This window comes from Oncorhynchus mykiss, chromosome 1, assembly GCF_013265735.2.
Source record: "Oncorhynchus mykiss isolate Arlee chromosome 1, USDA_OmykA_1.1, whole genome shotgun sequence".
In the NCBI taxonomy this organism is placed as follows: Eukaryota; Metazoa; Chordata; class Actinopteri; order Salmoniformes; family Salmonidae; genus Oncorhynchus; species Oncorhynchus mykiss.
Genome location: NC_048565.1, coordinates 62,721,999 through 62,740,263, shown reverse-complemented (window position 1 = coordinate 62,740,263; position 18,265 = coordinate 62,721,999). Strand labels below are relative to the sequence as shown.

General features: G+C 40.8%; 1 protein-coding gene across 2 annotated transcripts; it reads right to left on the bottom strand.

The window, feature by feature from the left end:
• Window positions 1–271: 271 nt before the first annotated feature.
• cyp1b1 (cytochrome P450 family 1 subfamily B polypeptide 1) lies at window positions 272–4,493 on the bottom strand. 2 transcript variants are annotated; one of them, XM_036955606.1, is made up of 3 exons: window positions 4,104–4,493; window positions 2,914–3,928; window positions 272–2,096 (listed from the first exon to the last, which is right to left on the bottom strand). In XM_036955606.1, the coding sequence occupies exons 2-3, from the start codon at window positions 3,918–3,920 to the stop codon at window positions 1,484–1,486; spliced, it is 1,620 nt and encodes a 539-aa protein (XP_036811501.1). In that variant the 5' UTR covers window positions 3,921–3,928; window positions 4,104–4,493; the 3' UTR covers window positions 272–1,483.
• Between the last annotated feature and the right edge of the window lie 13,772 nt (window positions 4,494–18,265).

Sequence of the window (18,265 nt, the reverse complement as noted above, 5' to 3'; positions counted from 1 at the left end):
CTCGGGCCATAGTGAGTTTGAGATATGGAGTGTTGAGTGACTTTGTATATAACCTTTGTGTATTCCTAAACATTGCAGTATCAGCATTCTATTTTTTATTCCACCTGCCCACCTTACTTTTTATTTTGGTTCGAATGAGCCCCTACTTACTCAAAAGCTGGTTAGATATACCTCCTATTCTGAGGCATGTGTTAAAATAAACAAAACGCAATCTCTTGTTACTCCAACTCATATCAGTATAATAAATACACTAGTTACAAATCACGCAAGAATTAAAATGTCCTTTAATTTAGTATTACTGTATAATATCACACATATGACCTTTACTCATCAACGCAATGTCATCCGTTCAGATAGATATCGTAAAATACTCTCACCGGAGCAACATCACAGTTGCAGTAACACAATGATTATGTTCTCTATTCAATACAACATGGAGAATAAATCATTTGATAACTGGTATCTTAAATGAAAAATCTTAATGATATGGTATATATGAAGAACAGCCATTTGAACGTTCAAGCGCATGAAGACATAACACACACTCGAATGTACAGTACCAGTCAAACGTTTGTCCACACCCTACTCATTCCAGGGTTTTTCTTTATTTTTTACTATTTTCTACATTGTAGAATAATAGCGAAGACATCACAACTATGAAAGAACACACATGGAATCATGTAGTAATCAAAAAAGTGATAAAGACATCTAAATGTGTTTTAGATTTTAGATTCTTCAAAGTAGCCACCCTGTGCCTTGATGAGAGCTGGTTGCCATATTTTGTTTTTTAAAGTTGACTAAATTTTTTAAAAAGCACAACAATCTGAGTTTTCTGTAAAACCTTAGTGCATATGTCAAATTTAGGGTAGGGCTGCTCATTAGAATTACCAACACGATGTCACTTAAAACATAATTATTGTTTTTAATGGTAAGAAGGTTGGTATTACTATCTACCTAGTTACCTATATTTACATAAATCAAGATTCTCTCTGTATCATATTGACCTTGTTGGGAGATCATTTGGGCCATAAAAGGTACACTCTCTGAGGTGGTGGGTGCAAGCAAAATAACTGAATCAACTCCAATTGGTCAATATTCCAGTAAATACAGTCAGGCAGGTGAAGTGGCAAACAAGTGTAAAAGAACATGCCATCGCCCTAAGATGAACACGGCACGCTTTTTTTTAAATGTTCTGGCATGTTCCAGTGAAAGATAAACAAACATCAGTGCAATAACCTATTAAAAACCATCTTTAAAAGTTGCATTTTTGTGAGCCACAGTCATATGAGTGATTACCTGTAAAACAAAGAAAATAAAGATGTATATGAAGGGTATTTTGCCTGAGTGTTCAGTTCATAAATACATTTTTTTAACTATTTGGTAGCTGATACCTGATAGCACATGAGGAAGAATTTCAGTTCATGAATCTACTTCTTAAAAGCTTCATTTGCCGTTTTTTGTAATGCTTTTGGCAACTATATTCTCAGTCTGATCTGGAGTTGCCTGTGTCCTCCTGGGTCTCCCCATAGAAGGGCCTTTGGCTAGCCTCCTCCAAGACGTCCATGGTGTCCCGTAGATTTACTGCTATGGAGAAGTTATTGGGCTTCAGGGTCAGCCCATAGGTGTAGTCAATGGTGGGCAGCTTGTCCGGGTCGGGACTAAAGTGGGCCTGGTGTGCCAGCAATGCAGTAAATAGGAACAGCTGCATCTTGGACAGCTCTTCTCCGATGCACCGCCTCTTTCCCAAGGAGAAGATGAGCACACTGCTGGCCAGGTCCTTGTTCAAAGAGCTGTCCTGGTCCAGGAAGCGCAGGGGGTCAAAGGTCTCTGGTTGTGTCCACCTGGCGGGGTCGTGGTTGCTGGACCACTGGTTGATGAAGATCACTGTGTCCTTGAGGATGGTGTAGCCCATGATGGTAGTGTCGGTGATGGTGCTGTGGGGAATGGTGAGAGGCACAAAGCTGGTGAAGCGCATCACCTCGTAGATAAAGGCCATCACGTAAGGCAACTGAGACTGGTCTTCCATGGTGGGCAGACGGCTCCGGTAGACCACTTTGTCCACTTCCTCTTGGAGACGCAGCTGGATATGAGGAAACCTATATAGAACATGGTCAAAAGTGAACACTCAGAACACAGGTATCTTTGTTCATTGAGATAATAATTTCCTATTGGGAAGCTAACCTCCATTTCAACACTGAGGGCATACTCAATACATTAATATTTTTTGATGGGTAACTATGAGCAGCAGGTTGATATAGGCTACAGGTTATTTGGCAATTTGTTATTTGGGGATTTGGTAGCATGGTTACAGTTGCCAACATGCTAAGAATTCCTAAGTAAATACTAAATACTGGACAAAATAAACATGAATTACTATCGAAACTGTTTTATTTCTCCCGCGCAAACTGGCAACTCACATCATGATGTTCTGCGGCTCAGATTACTTTATCAAGCGAAATTTCAGTACAGCGGAGCCCTCATGAGAGGCTTCCAATACCTGCCTGAGCACTTCTGCTATTTAAGACTATTACCTAACATCCTAGTTCTGCTACTGACGTGCGGGACACAGGAGCACGTACAGGAGGAGTAGGCTGCCAGCAAAAAAGAGCAGAGCATAGTACTATTTCGTTGTTTGATGTTGATAGTGAGACAGTGGCATACTAGTACATTAGGTTGGATCATTCTCCCAAGACAAAATTGCTTTTTCTGTTTTACGCATAGGTTTTCTCAACTTAAAGCATATATGCTATTGTGAATTGATGAATGCACTTAGTGTAAGTTGCTTTGGATAAGAGCGACTGCTTAATGACTAAAATATAAAATGCATTGTTAATAGAACATATTATAGCCTATGGGAAAAATATAACTTTAATTACACTTTAGCTGATTCAAAATTAATACGTAGGCTATTACCTCACAAGTATCAGAATGATCCATTGGAGTGCAGTAGACAGTGTGTCTTGGCTTGCTCCAAAAATATCACCAATAGTAGGTGGCACATAATCTTTGCCTGGTGAGACTCCGGGCGAGCTGTCCTGAGAATGGTCCAATGCCATGATGAAAGCATCTGTCATGTCCCGGATTGTGCTTGGCTGAATGGTCTTTCGATGCTCGACAACCTTAGTAACGATAAATTTACTGAACTCCCGGTTGAGCTCTTTAAAATTGTCAAAAATTGTTTTTATTGGGTTGGGAAAATACTGGAGCCAAGGCATCACATCAACGATGCTCCCAGCCCCTACTGTTTGGGTGAATTGATCATTTCGCCCCACAACTTGCGCAAACTCTGCGTCGTCGTAGGAATACCTCTTTCCAAAGCACACGGCGGTCATTATGTTAGCTGTTGATACCACCAAGTATGTCATCGGCTGGAAATATTTGTGCTCTTGCGTTTTTCCCAGGAAAAGACGGAGCAGCTCCCTAACTTCGCAGACAACGTGGTTTTCGAAGGTCTTTTTGGAGTTCATGTTGCCGGTGGAAAACATCCGAACAGTAGATTGGGCTACTTTTCGGTGCACTTTCCACCATTCGCTGAATTTTCCAAAAGCAATGCCATCGCCATTGGAAACGTATTGAAAAGAAGTAAAGTCCGGTCTGCCTGCGAAATCATATCCATTTTTGATGAGCGCCTGCCTGATTGCGTCGCCATTCAGCACCACGACATCCCGGCAGCCAAGTTTGATTCGAAAGACATCCCCATATTTCCGTGCCATGCGAGAGAAATAGAGGTGAGGAGTTTTGCCAACCTCTAATGCGTTCCCAATGACCGGCCAAGCGAAGGGTCCAGGCGGGCTGCATACGTCCCAGTTCCGCCTGATCCTGCGCCACAGGTGCACGGCAAAGACGACAGTCAAAGACGCCAATAATATACTCCGTGGCGATGGCCAGGTCATCTCCTCGAATATAATGTGCATGTCCATTATGAAGCCTATAATATATTGAGAGAAAGCAATAAGTTATTTCTGGGGAAAAAAATATTAACTCATTCTAGGGGAACACACAAGTAAAATTAAGAATATAGTGGTAATATTATTGCAGCACAAAATATGGCACAACATATCCTATTGTTAACGGGTCAAATATTGAGGATGGAAATACACCACCTTGCAGTCAATTCGTTGCTTCTTCCAAGTAAAGAACAGCCTTATGTTAATTGCAGTCTGTCGGTTACTAATAGATGTTTTGATGAATAAGCTCCTGTCCTTTGTCCCGTCGATGCCGATGGTAGACTACATTTTAATATAAATGCAAGAAGCACGGTAATTATAGGTCACGTCTTTATATAGCGGATCCAGTGATTGAAAGTAAGGATTATTGGAGAATAAAATCCTCATAACCTGCACAATAGACAAGCAAGTAACCCATTATACGTCCAGTAACTTAATTTGTCATTTGGTGCAGTTCTAGACCTTCCACACTCCACATGCGAATAGCCTTCTGCTGTCCCGAGTTTAATGATTTATCACAAACAGAAGTGTCAAATAGCATCATAGCTCGTCAGCGTCTGAGTCCTGGTTTGTTGTAAGGGGGTGTCTGCTCCCCTCCCTCCCTCCCCCTCACACACTTACACACTTACACACTTACACACACACACACGCACACACACACACACACACACACACACACACACACACACACACACACACACACACACACACACACACACACACACACACACACACACACACACACACACACATTCTCACGCGCTCTCACTCAATCTCTCTTCCTCCCCTCCCCCTCCCCCACTCAAAAAGTAGCGCGCCTACTTTTTGTTTTCAAACTGTCTGTGTTGTCCATTCCCTCGTTGCAATTGGAGGCAGAATGCAATCACCACCAGCTACTAGGAACTCAATACTTTGCTGGATAGGTTTTGTCAAAGGATTATGGATGTCCATTCAAATCAACCTATTCATTTGTTTTATTTAATTGATTACCATTCACCAAATATGCCTCTATTTGGGCCTAGGCTTTAGCCTCATATGTAGATGGTTATATGTTTAGCCTAACAATAACTGCAACCATGATGAAATATCAACAAAAATTAAAGATCATATGATTTTAGCAGCCTAATACTAGAAGACAGAACTACCATACTACTAATGTAACATTTTTATTAGTAGTAGTAGTTTTTTGTATTTATTATTTGTTTGACCTAATATTATTCGAATTATCATTGGAAATTGTATACTATTATACTATAAAGTTATTATCGGTTACAGCTTGAAAGTACAAGATATAGTATATTGTATTGAATTTAATTTATAAATGATGATTAGTGTCTGCGGAAATGTAGGCCTATGGTTTATTAAAATGCAATATAGTGGGTCTTATCATGCAGCAAATGAGAGAGGCCTTGTTTCATTTGAACTTTATTCGACTCCTGTTCCTTTTACGCAAATAAATTGTGTGTTTACTCATTCATACTGTCAAATGATTTGATATTGCAATTTATTAAGTATTCATACGAATGTGTGTGTAGGGGACAGGTTTTCCAGAATTATGTGGTGCTATGCTATATTTCGTGAATTATTCCCCAAATGGATCTAACAACATGTATTTTTTAATGTCCTTTAATGTGTTTACATAAAGGCTACTGCGGATCATACACATTAATAGAAATACACGTTTTTGTAGACTGACCGAGTGTTTCTGGTATAGTTGTATTTCTTATTTTACGGGATACAGTTTCCAACCAGTAAAATGTGTCCGTTTTAATTTATAATTATACATAATTATTAATTATGAGAGGTCTATAAAATATTAGATTTATTATTGCTCATTATTAGCTGATGCTTTATTCCGTTATCGAGGCCTGATACGTGGCAGGAGCTGGGTTTCAAGCATACCTGCAATCACGTACTAACTGTTGATGAAGTACATTTTCTATCGTAAAACATAGGTGCTTAATTTATACATAATTTGTCATTTAGGCTATTGCACAGATCTGCATGAATTCTGTCAGGACACAGAGTAATATGTATGTAAATATCAAGTTGTTCCATAGCATTTTTGTTTCCCCACATGTCTTGCCTCCATTTAATCTTAAGAAACATTTGACGTTTGATATATTTAATATTTGTTAATGGGTTATTGGTCATTTTTTTTGTCAAAGCATATGCAATTATGATAGGCCTGTCAAAAGTTGTTCATTAGACAAATGGATTAGGCTGCTTGTCCAATGTATACCACCAGGAGGAGACTGTCCCTATTTTATTTTTTAATTTCAGACATTGTATTACAATTGTTTTCTAACTATTTCCCTAGGCATGTATTTGAACGGTTATCTTGGAATACAAGCTATTGGAATAAGGGTTTACAAGTTTTGTCTACACAAAAATCAAAATAAGCATGATGGAGATAAAGGCATGTCGGCTACATACTGTTGTTTTTTTAAAGGAAAGAAAGGGTGATACCTAATCATTTGTACAACTGTGTGTGTCTTCCGCATTTAACCCAACCCCTCTGAATTAGAGTGGTGCGGGGGGCTGCAATAATCGGCATCCAGGTCTTCGGCGCCAAGGGAAGTGAATGACACAGATCCCTACATTTCTGTGGATTTATGTCCATTCTACTCACTGTTGAGCATCTCATCTCACAGCACCGTTCACAAATCACACAGCACAATCGTGTTAGTCAGAACGAAGAGATTTGTCACTAGTTTTGTTTTTTTGTTTTATTGGAGCAAAACATGTTTTTGACATGAAGTTGCTGGCATTGTCTGTTGTTTCTTGCTGTTATAATCGATGAGTGACGTGCAGGACCTTTGGCTATAGTTTTAAGACTTCAGTACCACGGACAGCGCATACAAGATAACTCCGTGTTTATTTGCGACAGCTAATATTTCAATTATATAACCGAATGCTTTTGAGTTTGAAATCGAAAACTGAAATGGGTAGTTTCATTTCATTCTCATAACTGTTCATGAGCACTCACTTGAAATACAATGCAAAGCATACATTCACCATTCAATATACACTACATGACCAAAAATATGTGGACACCCCTTCAAATGAGTGGATTCGGCTATTTCAACCACACCCGTTGCTGACAGGTGTATACAATCGAGAACACAGCCATGCAATCTCCATAGACAAACACTGGCAGTGTGTGGCCTGTACTGAAAAGCTCAGTGACTTTCAACGTGGTTCCGTCATAGGATGTGTGTAAAAATCGTTTCAACACTCACTACCGAGTTCCAAACTGCCTCTGGAAACAACGTCAGCACAAGAACTGTTTGTCGGGAGCTTCATGTTATGGCAGCAAAGGGGGGACCAACTCCAAGAAGTTAATGCCCATGATTTTGGAATGAGATATTCGACAAGCAAGTGTCCACATACTTTTGGTCATGTACTGTATCTCCTTCTAGAAAATATCTTTCTATTTTTTATTTTAACATGCCTACATAATTTTACTCTCAAAATTGACTCTTTACCTACATGTCAACACCTGTTATTAAATGCTGATAAATAAAATAAATATGAAACATATATTAAATATTCAATGGTCAGCACATTTTCCATCAATTTATATTAAATAGTTAGCACACTTTGAAGATGGCGCCGAAGAACATGGCCGACGTTTTACATTACCCCAACCAATTGTGCCATTGAAATTATTTTATTTTTTTTGGGGGGGGGGGTCATTTTGTGGTAACTTGTTTTTTAACTTATTGTGTACATAATGTTGCTGCTACCGTCTGTTATGGACTAAAATATCTTCTGACATCAGAAAAGCGATTACTCACCGCGGACTGGAAGAAACTTGTTCCTTTAAAACTTCTTAGGGCAGAGATCCCGCTAACGGCATCGATATGACAACAGCCAGTGAAAGTGCAGGGCGCCAAATTCAAAACAACAGAAATCCCATAATTTAAATTATTCAAACATAGAAGAATTTTACACCATTTTAAAAATACACTTCTTGTTAATCCCACCACAGTATCCGATTTCAAATAGGCTTTACGGCAAAAGCCCCACAAACGATTATGTTAGGTCAGAGCCAAGTCACAGAAAAACACAGCCATTTTTCCAGCCAAAGAGAGGAGTCATAAAAGCACAAATATAGATAAAATGAATCACTAACCTTTGATGATCTTCAGCAGATTTGCACAATACATGTATGTTTTGTTCGATAAAGTTCATATTTACATAAAGAAATCTCAGTATACATTGGCGCGTTATGTTCAGTAGTTCCAAAAACATCCGGTGATTTTGCAGAGAGCCACATCAATTTACAAAAATACTCATAATAAATGTTGATGAAAATACAAGTGTTATACATGGAACTTTAGATACACTTCTCCTTAATGCAACCGCTGTGTCCGATTTAGGGAAAAAGTGTAAAAAAAAGTGCGCTCAGAGACCAAACAAGCCAAAAAGATATCCGCCATATGCAGTCAACAGAAGTCAGAAATAACATTAGAAATATTCACTTACCTTTGATGATCTTCATCAGAATGCACTCCCAGGAATCCCAGGTCCACAATAAATGTTTGATTTGTTCGATAATGTCCATCATTTATGTCCAAATAGCTACTTTTGTTAGCACGTTTTGTAAACAAATCCAAACTCACGAAGCAAGTTCACTAGGAGCAGATGAAATGTCAAAAAGTTCCGTTACAGTCCTTAGAAACATGTCACGATGTACAGAATCAATCTTTAGGATGTTTTTAACATAAATCTTCAATAATGTTCCAACCGGAGAATTCCTTTGTCTTCAGAAATGCAATGGAATGCGAGCTAACTCTCACGTGAACGAGCGTCACGAGCTTGTGGCACTCTGCCAGACCACTGAGTCAAAGAGCCCTTCTGAGCCCCTCCTTTACAGTAGAAGCCTGAAACAATGTTCTAAAGACTGTTGACATCTAGTGGAAGCCTTAGGAAGTGCAACATGACCAATATCCCACTGTATCTTCAATAGGGAATGAGTTGAAAAACGACCAACCTCAGATTTCCCACTTCCTGGTTGGATTTTCTCTCAGGTTTTTGCCTGCCATATGAGTTATGTTATACTCACAGACATCATTCAAACAGTTTTAGAAACTTCAGGGTGTTTCCTATCAACATATACTAATAATATGCATATATTAGCAACTGGGACTGAGTAGCAGGCAGTTTACTCTGGGCACCTCTGGGCACCTTGTTCATCCAAGCTAATCAATACTGCCCCCAGCCATAAGAAGTTAATGAGTCCGACGAGAAGGATATTCTGCTTTCACTGGAACAGGCCCAGATCCAAGACTTTTGCATGAAGAAAAGACGCCAGACATGGGGACGCAGATCGGGGATCCTTTTGAGAATCCGGAGGCGAGGGAGCAAACTCCCAATGCCTTTCAATGACCTACTATTAAGATTATCCTACCTACGGGACATTAACAACTGTAACATATTATGTTTCACCGAGACATGGCTGAACAAAGAAGCAGACAATGTAGAGGTGGATGGATTTTCCATGCACCAGCAGAACAGAGACGCTACTTCTGGTAAGACGAAGGGTGGGGGTGTGTGTTTTTTTGTCAATAACAGCTGGTGCGCGATGTCTAATATTAAAGAAGTCTCAAGGTATTGCTCGCCTGAGGTAGAGTACCGTATGATAAGCTGTCGACCACACTATGTACCAAGAGAGTTGTCATCTGTATTATTTGTAGCCGTCTATTTACCACCACAAAGCGAAGCTGGCACAAAGACTGCTCTCAACCAACTCTATAAGGCATAAGCAAAGAAGAAAATGCTTACCCAGAAGCGGCGCCCCTAGTGGCCGGGGACTTTAATGCAGGCAAATTCAAATCAGTTTTACCACATTTTTACCAGCATGTCACATGTGCAACCAGGGAAAAAACTCCTAGACCACCTTTACTCCACACACAGAGATGCATACAAATCTCTCCCCCACCCTCCATTTGGCAAATCTGACCATAATTCTATCCTCCTGATTCCTGCTTACAAGCAAAAACTAAAGCAGGATTACCAGTGACTCACTCAATATGGAAGTGGTCAGATGACGCGGATGCTACACTACAGGACTGTTTTGCTAGCACAGACTGTAATATGTTCCGGGATTCATCCAAAGGCATTGAGGAACACACCACCTCGGTCATCAGCTTCATCAATAAGTGCATTGATGACGATGTCGTCCCCACAGTGACTGTACGTACATATCCCAACCAGAAGCCATGGATTACAGGCAACATCTGCATTGAGCTAAAGACTGGAGCTGCCACTTTCAAGGAGCGGGAGGCTAATCCGGATGCTTATAAGAAATCCCGCCATGCCCTCAGACGAACCATCAAACAAGCAAAGCGTCAATGCAGGATTAAGATTGAATCCTACTACACCGGCTCTGACGCTCGTCGGATGTGGCAGGGCTTGAAAACTATTACGGACTACAAAGGGAAACGACAAAACCTTTTATGCTCGCTTCGAGACAAGCAACACTGGGTGACTGTGTGATAACGCTCTCGGTAGCCGGTGTGAACAAAACCTTTTAACAGGTTAACATTCACAAAGCCGCTGGGCCAGACGGATTACCAAGGACGTTTTCTTAAAGCATGCGCGGACCAATTGTCAAGTTTCTTCACTGACATTTTCAATCTCTCCCTGACCAAGTCTGTAATACCTACATGTTTCAAGCAGACCCCCATAGTCCCTGTGCCCAAAGAGGCAAAGGTAACATGCCTAAATGATTACCGCCCGTGGAACTCATGTCGGTAGCCATGAAGTGCTTTGAAAGGCTGGTCATGTCTCACATCAACAGCGTCCTCCCGGACATCCTAGACCCACTCCAATTTGCATACCGCCCCAACAAATCCACAGATGACGCAATCCCAATCGCATTCCACACTGCCCTTTCCCACTTGGACAAAAGGAACAGCTATTTGAGAATGCTGTTCATTGACTACAGCTCAGCGTTCAACACCATAGTGCCCACGAAGCTCATCACTAAGCTAAGAATTCTGGGACTAAACACCTCCCTCTGCAACTGGATCCTGGACTTCCTGACAGGCCACCCCCAGGTGGTAAGAGTAGGCAACAACATGTCTGCCACGCTAATCCTTAACACTGGGGCCCCACAGAGGTGTGTACTTAGTTCCCTCCTGTATTCCCTGTTCACCCACGACTGCGTGGCCAAACACGACTCCAACACCATCATTAAGTTTGCTGACGACGCAACAGTGGTAGGCCTGATCACCGACAACGATGAGACGGCCTATAGGGAGGAGGTCAGAGAACTGGCAGTGTGGTGCCAGGACAACAACCTCTCCCTCAATGTGAGCAAGACAAAGGAGCTGATCGTGGACTACGGGAAAAGGCGAGCCTAACAGGCCGCCATTAACATCGACGGGGCCATAGTGGAGCGGGTCGAGAGTTTCATGTTCCTTGGTGCCTACATCACCAACGAACTATCGTGGTCCAAACATACCAAGACAGTCGTGAAGAGGGCACAACAAAACCTTTCCCCCCCAGGAGACTGAAAAGATTTGGCATGGGTCATCAGATCCTCAAAAGATTTTACAGCTGCACCATCGAGAGTATCCTGACCGGTTGTATCACCTCCTGGTATAACAACTGCTTGGCATCTGACCGTAAGGCGCTACAGAGGGTAGTGCGAATGGCAAGCGGTACCAGAGCATTAAGTCTAGGCCCAACGTACAATTTACAGTGACCACCCCCCCGTACACTGCTGCTACTCGCTGTTTGAGAGCTCTGTTGAATTAGTAGGGAATCCTGAATGAACAAAAATTACTGAATTATAACACTTACTGAATTAGGATCTTCCAGTTCTTCCGTTCTCCTGTTTTTGTGGAATTCTTCTTAGCAAGGTACAAGTGATACTTCAGATGATGATTCATATGAAACATTAATGATACGCTCAAAGGCAAACATCTCATCATCAGAAAATAAAATATCCAGATTCAGGAACTGAGCTGAACCATGACAGAAGCGTGTGTGTGTGTGTGTGTGTGTGTGTGTGTGTGTGTGTTTGGCTCAGAGGGGGGAGTGACTGCTAAGACTACTAGCCCGCAAAGCCCAGTCAGCGGTCAAACTGGTGATCCTGAACATCCCTGGTCATGAGAAACAGTGTGCGTGTGTCTATTCTAACAGGCTTGGGATATTTACGGTTATTCTGTGTAATTGGTGAGAGGGATGCAAAGCCGGAGCTTCAGAGAGGGCTGCATGAGATGAAGTGGAATCTATTCACAAGGTAAAATACAACAACCCAGAACCCCCCTTGATCTTATTGACCTTTAACTGAGTAAACTCAATGACTCAAACTCAATGAACTCAACCAATTTATGTCATCATCATTATGTCATTGATTTAGTGAACTGACTGCTATGAGCTGAGTAGTTCTGAATAGGTGAAATAGCAGGCCAAACTCTAGTCAAATTCTCAATGGTAAAATGATGGCCTCTTGAGTCATTTTATTTCCAATACAATTTCCTACCGTCCACAAGCCGCATTGCGAGCGCCTATTACCATGAGCTACGACTCAGAGGATTGCTGATTCAATAGCAGTGCTAGGCACTTGTTGTTTTTAACCCTATCCCAAACCCTTACCTTAACCACTCAGAATTAATGCCCTGTTGCCTAAATTTAACCAAAAACTGTTTCAGTTTCAGTTTTGCACAGTTTGACCGACAGCTAACATATATCAAAATATGCGTAATTAAAACGGCCACACAGTCCATAATCTACAGACAGCACCACAGACGGCCCCACACACCATAAATGGGATCGCGGGTTCAATCACAGTACTATGCGATCCGCTAGCTACAGCTCTGAGGATCGTGGGTTGAATCCCAGTAATTTGCAGTCATTTACATTTTTTGTTTGTTTGTTTAAACCCTATCCTAAACATGAACCCTTACCATAACCATTTGGTATACATGCCTAAGGTTAACCCTGTTAACAAAATTGTACAAAAATTTAAACTTAACAATCAAGGTAAATATCTGTTTCACTTTTACGCAGTTTGACTGACAGCTGATAAACCATATGTCATAATTAAAACAACCACACACTCCATAAATCTACAGACAGCACCACAAATGGCCCCACATGCCATAATTAAAATGGCCAGCCATGTCATATCTCTATTGCTGAGAGGAATGGCATCTTCTTTGGAGCTTGTGTTGCGAAAAAGTTAAAGGGCAACTCATTTTCAACCGCATTTTCAACATCTCCAGCACAAAACCAATGTCAACATATGTGAAAAAAGTTTTGTAGAAAAAAAAAGAAAGTTCACCAGTTCACTAACGATTTACTTTGACTATAAATAATGTATTACACATCTATAAGCATTTATAACGGTCCCAACCACATTATTAAAGGTTAATGAAATATATCCATAACATATCTATAGCGCATTCATGTCATTCTATGCAAGAGCTCATATTTAGGTATTTTAATACATGCATAATTACAATGACAGCGTTGTGTCATCATTATGGCTGTTCTCAAAAGTGAGCTTCTGCCATACCAATGTTAGTGAATATGTCAAAAGGCCAAACAACCCTAAAAATATTATGCTGATATACACTGAGTGTACAAAACATTAGGAACACCTGCTCTTTCCATGACATAGACTGACTAGGTGAATACAGGCAAAAGTTATGATCCCTTATTGATGTCACCTGTTAAATCCACTTCAGTCAGTGAAGATGAAGAGTAGGAGACACCCCAAGAGTCTAATTAGCACAATAAAACATGCCCCGTAAAACAACTAACAGTTTAAAGTGGAATTTCACTCTGGCGCTGCCACAGCATATAGTCATTGGTATATTAACAATATTAAGTTTTTGTCATAAACATCACAATTTTCCAAACCACAAGCTAGAACTAGCAAATTTTAATTTCACTGGTAGAATCGGGAAGTGTCGACTCCCTGTGTATTCGTCTGCTCATAGTGAACCACAAAATTCATAGCGAATCCTGATACCGCCCGCTAGGTAGATGGGGTGTTCCCACAAACTTGAATAATGGCGTTGTTTACTTCAAATGACCAACAAACAGTAATCTAAGAACTTCTCTAGGCAAGATTTTTGTTGAAAACGTAAATTTTTCACTAATGTTTGTCATCATGCCCGTGTTGTGTTCTGTGCTAAGTATAAACAAATGTGAAAATGTGTTATCTTTCACCGATATACCTACCAGAGAGTCAACCAGATTCTGCCAGTGGCTTGCATTGCGGCTATCAAGAATGATGCGGTGACCAAAGATAATCAGAGGGAATAGCTAAAGTTACAGTCCTAATTTAGCTAGCTAGCTAGCTAATGTTACAGTGCTGATAGCTAACTCATATAGCTATCTTTTCTGGTATGCACACTGTCAATCAATTTCGCCTATGCCATTGTAGTTACTGCTTGACTGGTGGCTACCTTCAGCAGAGTAAACATGTTTGTTCTATAAGGGCACAGGGTGAGACCCAGATTCAGACACGGGAGGCAGATGGTTCGAGTCTCTGATATTTATTAGTATCCAAGGGGCAGGCAAGATAATGGTCGTGGACAGTCAAAAGATCAAAACAAGGTCAGAGTCCTGGAGGTACAGAGTGGCAGGCAGTATGGTCAGGCAGGCAGGTTCGGAGTCAAGGCAGGCAAGGGTCAAAACCGGGAGGACTAGCAAAAACATAGAAAAGGAAAAAGCAGGATCACGGATTTGACTTGACAAAACAAGACATACTGGCACAGACAGACAGAAAACACAGGTAAAAAAATACCCAGGGGATAATGGGGAAAATGTGTGACATCTGAAGGGGGTGGAGACAAGCACAAGGACAGGTGAAAGAGATCAGGGTGTGACATGTTCTTCCTTTGACTGATGTTAGCTAAGATAAACCAGCTAATGTTACCAAAACCAAGTCTCAATGTGGTAGCCATCTATTCCACCCTTGTGTGGAAAACCCTCCGTTACCAAAAATAGAATTGTAGATATAGCTACGTCACTCTCTGTTTGTGTATTGGTAGCAATCATTAATGTGTATATATTGTTTATGGTTGGTTGGTTAGTTGGTTCTCAGCCAGTGCCAGCTGGCCAGCAGTCTTGCCGCCAATTTAGTGACATGAGTTAGTTAACAGCAACCTGAAAATATTGAAATCCATGTTAGGTATGCTTAGCTAGCCAGTCTAATAGAGATCAATACAATTAGTGGGGGGTTCAATTGTGTATTGTTTTGTATTGTTGCGCTAAGACCACAATCATGTCTTTCCAGAAGATGTGCATTACCAGCAAATCTTCTGCAAGAGGACCAAACAATTGGTGGTTAAGAAGCCCTACACCACTTTAAGCAGTCTTATCCAGCTGGCCATTCACCGCAGACACGACAAGATCATCGCCATAAGCACAAAGAGTCTCAGCTACCCCAGTCAGTCCACCTTTGCATAACAACGTTCTTATGCCAGCGTTTTCCAAACTCGGTCCTCGGGACCCCAAGGGGTGCACATTTAGATTTTTGCCCTAGCACTACACAGCTGATTCAAAAAAATCAAAGCTTGATTAATTGTTTATTTGAATATGCTGTGCAGTGCTAGGGCAAAAAACAAAACTTGCACCCCTTGGGGTCCCCAGGACCAAGTTTGGAAACCCTGGCATAAGACCCAGAGCTCCTCTACTCTGGGTTTTCTAGAACTTACGAGATGGCAACCAGCACAGGTGTAAGACATACTGACTAATGAGGTGACACCAATCGGTGCGCCCTACATGCTAACGTGCTAAAATGGAACCTCAAAATATAAATGGAAAAAACAAAACATGTAACACCATGATTAAAAATTATCTGTGCTACACCAAACAATACATATCCTTTAACTCCCAGTAATAGATACCAAACATATGGTGATCAGCAGATGATGGGAGAGGTGGTCATGATGAAACTGCCATTCCAAAGACAGTTCAGGGAGTACTTTGGAGCTGTGGGAGAAGTGTTATGATCATACAGCCATTCAGTTCCACATGAGTCATCTTCTTGAAATTGAGCATAATGTCTAATCCCATGAAAGGGATACAGTTCACGGGATACAGTTCTACTACAATGACACTCACAGGCAAAGGAATTCAGTGTCTGTATCTGAAATCCACTCCAGGAAGAAGCCCAGGCACCCATGGTATTGTCTGTTAGTCAAAAAATAAACAACATTATATTCTGTTGTACTGTTTGAACAACAGTTAAACCATGCCAGCATAACATCAACATTAGGATAGACTAGTTGAACATGCATGCATGTGCACAGGCACAGAGATTATCTATATAGAAAGAAATAGGGCATAACCCTCAACCTTTGCACAGTGACCAGACTGTACAAATGAGCCTAAGTAGGTAAGCAGACAGTATCTACATACAACCATGAAAACCGGGCATGCTTAGGCAAATATTTGTATAGTAAAACCAGGTTCAGTTTTAGAGATTTACAACAGTAAATCATTGTATTATTGTTTCTCCTCACTATTTGATAGTAAACGTGTCTGAATACTTATGTAAATAAAGTATTTCTGTTTTTTAAAATCTTTTATAAATTTGCAAAAATTTGTAAAAACCTGTTTTTACTTTGTCATTATGGGGTATTGTGTGTAGGTAGATTGCTGAGGATTTGAAAAATGTTTATCCATTTTAGAATAAGGCTGTAACGTTAAAAAATCTGGAAAAAGTCAAGGGGCCCGAATCCTTTCCGAAGGCATCGTAGACTGTCCATGAATCGACGCATGTGAACATGAGTATATATAACCTTGAAAACAACGGTTGGACATCTTGGACGCAGTCTCCAGTTCTTATTATACCTCAGTGGGGTAGCTGCATCAAGGGGCTAGGCTTCCAGTCTAGAAGCACGGTTTCGACTGCTCTTACAGTTTTTCTTCAGTACTGCAGTTTAACTGGCGCCCGGCCCAGACAGACAATGTCCATAGACGGCCACGTAGTGAAGTCAGATTTGAAAATGACTAATAAGACAGTCATCACCTTTGTGAGGAATGTTTATAAATGCTTTATAAATTGGAAAATATAAATGACGTTACACTGACTTAATAGAATTCATACATAGACCTTTAATGGTGGTGTTATAAATCAGAGTGGCAAACGCCATAGTTAATTGCCATGAAGTGCTTAGCTATAAATGCTTTCTTTATAAATGGATACATCGATTTGACTTTTGACTGCATAGAACTCATGCCTTTTACTTGTGCGTTTTTTGACCAGTATTACCAACGTAATTGTGATGTGGAGGAGGGCTGTTAATGAGTTACGAAGGAGTTATGATATGACCCTCAGCTACACGATTTGATCCGTAAAATGTGCCCTGAGGATTCAACCCTGTGGGGGTCTTCATGCACCATTGACCTCAGTGGGAAGAAGAAGAAGAAGGTAAGTCACAAGCCTATACTGGTCAGTGGGGGAAATGGGGCTGGTACAGGCTGACTATATATCAGAATAATCTTTCAAAAGTGGTTTGGCCTTTGGGCATAGTCAGTAACACTAGTATGGCAGAAGCACACGTTTGAGAACAGCCATAATGATGACACTTCACTATCATTGTAATGCATCTATTAAGATACTTGAAAGTGAGCTCTTGCATAGCATGACATGAATGCGCTATAGATATGCTATGGATATATTTCATTACCGTTGACTAGGCAGTTGGGATCTGTTATATATAACACGTTCATGAAATGCATAGAGATGTGTAATGAATGAGTTATGGATATGTAGTCACAGTAAATTGTTACCAAAAACAGTGATTTTCAAACACTATGAGATCCACGGTGACGTGAGAAAATACACCCCCTTGGGCTAGAAACTCGTTGCAGGAATGACAGTTTTTAAAAAAAACGTTTAATCATACACTGTGATGTCACAGAGAATACGTTTTTTTTTTGTAGGACCTTTTTTCTTATTTTTTTTAATAACCACAGACACTGGTTTTGCTGCTGTAGATTATGAATATGAGGTTGAAAAGTGGCATAATTGCCCTTTAAGTGCAGGTAATCCACTGACCAGGTAAATTTACAGTCGGGCCTTTGGTGAAGCGATAGTGAGATGGGAGAGGAGAGGACCAGAGAAACCGGATGCAGAGCTGAGATTTGGTTTGAGTGGTTCCTCTGGCCCATACCTGGGCTGGCTAGTCTGTCCCTCCCCTTGTGACTGCAGACGGACAGACTGCTTCACACAGGTGCTGAGCTGATCTACTAGGGAAAGGCTTTGAAGATCAGTCAGACTTCCACTTTTTCACATCAACATCAGTAAATCAACACGACATGTGAGGATTTCCCTCATC